Raw genomic sequence first — 1,024 nt, 5'->3', positions numbered from 1 at the left:
TTCCTCACTACGTTTCTCACTTTCTTCCTCACTACGTTTCTCAATTTCTTCCTCACTACGTTTCTCAATTTCTTCTTCACTACGTTTCTCACTTTCTTCCTCTTCCTCTTTTTCCTTTTCTTCCTCTTTTTCCTTTTCTTCCTCTTTTTCATTTTCTTTCTCTCTCTCTTTTCTCTCTCTCTCTCTTTCTTCTCGCTCTCTTTTTTTCTTCTCTTTCTTTTCTCTTATTCTTTCTTCTCTCTCACGCTTTTTTCTCTCTCTCTTTTCTCTCATTCTTTCTTCTTTCTCTCTCTTTTTTCTCTCTCTCTTTTCTCTCCGTCTTTCTTCTCTCTCTCTTTCTGCCCTCTCTTTTTCTTCTCTCTCTCTTTCTTCTCTCTCTCTTTTTTGTCTCTCTCTTTCTTCTCTCTCTCTTTCTTCTCTCTCTCTCTCTTCTCTCTCTCTTTCTTCTCTCCGTCTTTGTTTCTCTCTCTCTTTTGCTTCCTCTCTCTCTTTACAATGACATTGTTCATCAACATCGTGGAAACTACTTTGACTCCACCCCAACTCTACTGGGGCTCTGTAAGGATTTTCTTCATGGTACTAAAAAAAATAAAAATAAAAAGCCCACATAAATCTCTGCTGAAAAGAAGTGAGAAATGTATCTTCAATCTTTCAAGTCACACATATACTCCTGAAAAATTATACTGTTTATTATTGAGTTGAAACCCTACAGAAGTCAAGCTTTGCCTGTCATTCCTCCAGGACTGTTAAAATAAATTACTACTTGGCTAGATGATATCAACTAACCCCTTCCCTCAAAATTATTGGCCTCATACCTAAATCGTCATCGTCATTGTCATCATGATCACAGAAGTTCAAATCCTGTTGAGGTCAACTTTGCCTTTCATTTTTCTGAAGTCAATAAAATAAGTATCATTCAATTCACTGCTAAGAAAGTTCACTGTGAGGGAAGTTTACTGAGAAAGTATATCCATAGAATGTCACCATTAATAATTTAAATCTATTTTATTGGACCCCCCCCCCC

At 36.7% G+C, this 1,024-nt stretch overlaps 1 protein-coding gene across 1 annotated transcript in view; it reads right to left on the bottom strand.

Moving 5' to 3' along the window:
• LOC106875347 (uncharacterized) overlaps positions 1-1,024 on the bottom strand; it is a 72,640-nt gene that overhangs the window by 7,183 nt on the left and 64,433 nt on the right. Inside the window, 1 exon segment of the mRNA XM_052967243.1 lies at positions 1-579. This exon segment is cut by the window's left edge and continues 4 nt beyond it. Within this exon segment, the coding sequence (XP_052823203.1) occupies positions 1-579 (579 nt within the window).

Source organism: Octopus bimaculoides, chromosome 1, assembly GCF_001194135.2.
Source record: "Octopus bimaculoides isolate UCB-OBI-ISO-001 chromosome 1, ASM119413v2, whole genome shotgun sequence".
Lineage (NCBI taxonomy): Eukaryota > Metazoa > Mollusca > Cephalopoda > Octopoda > Octopodidae > Octopus > Octopus bimaculoides.
Note: the sequence above shows the minus strand (reverse complement) of the source record. Positions and strands in the feature narration are given on the sequence as shown.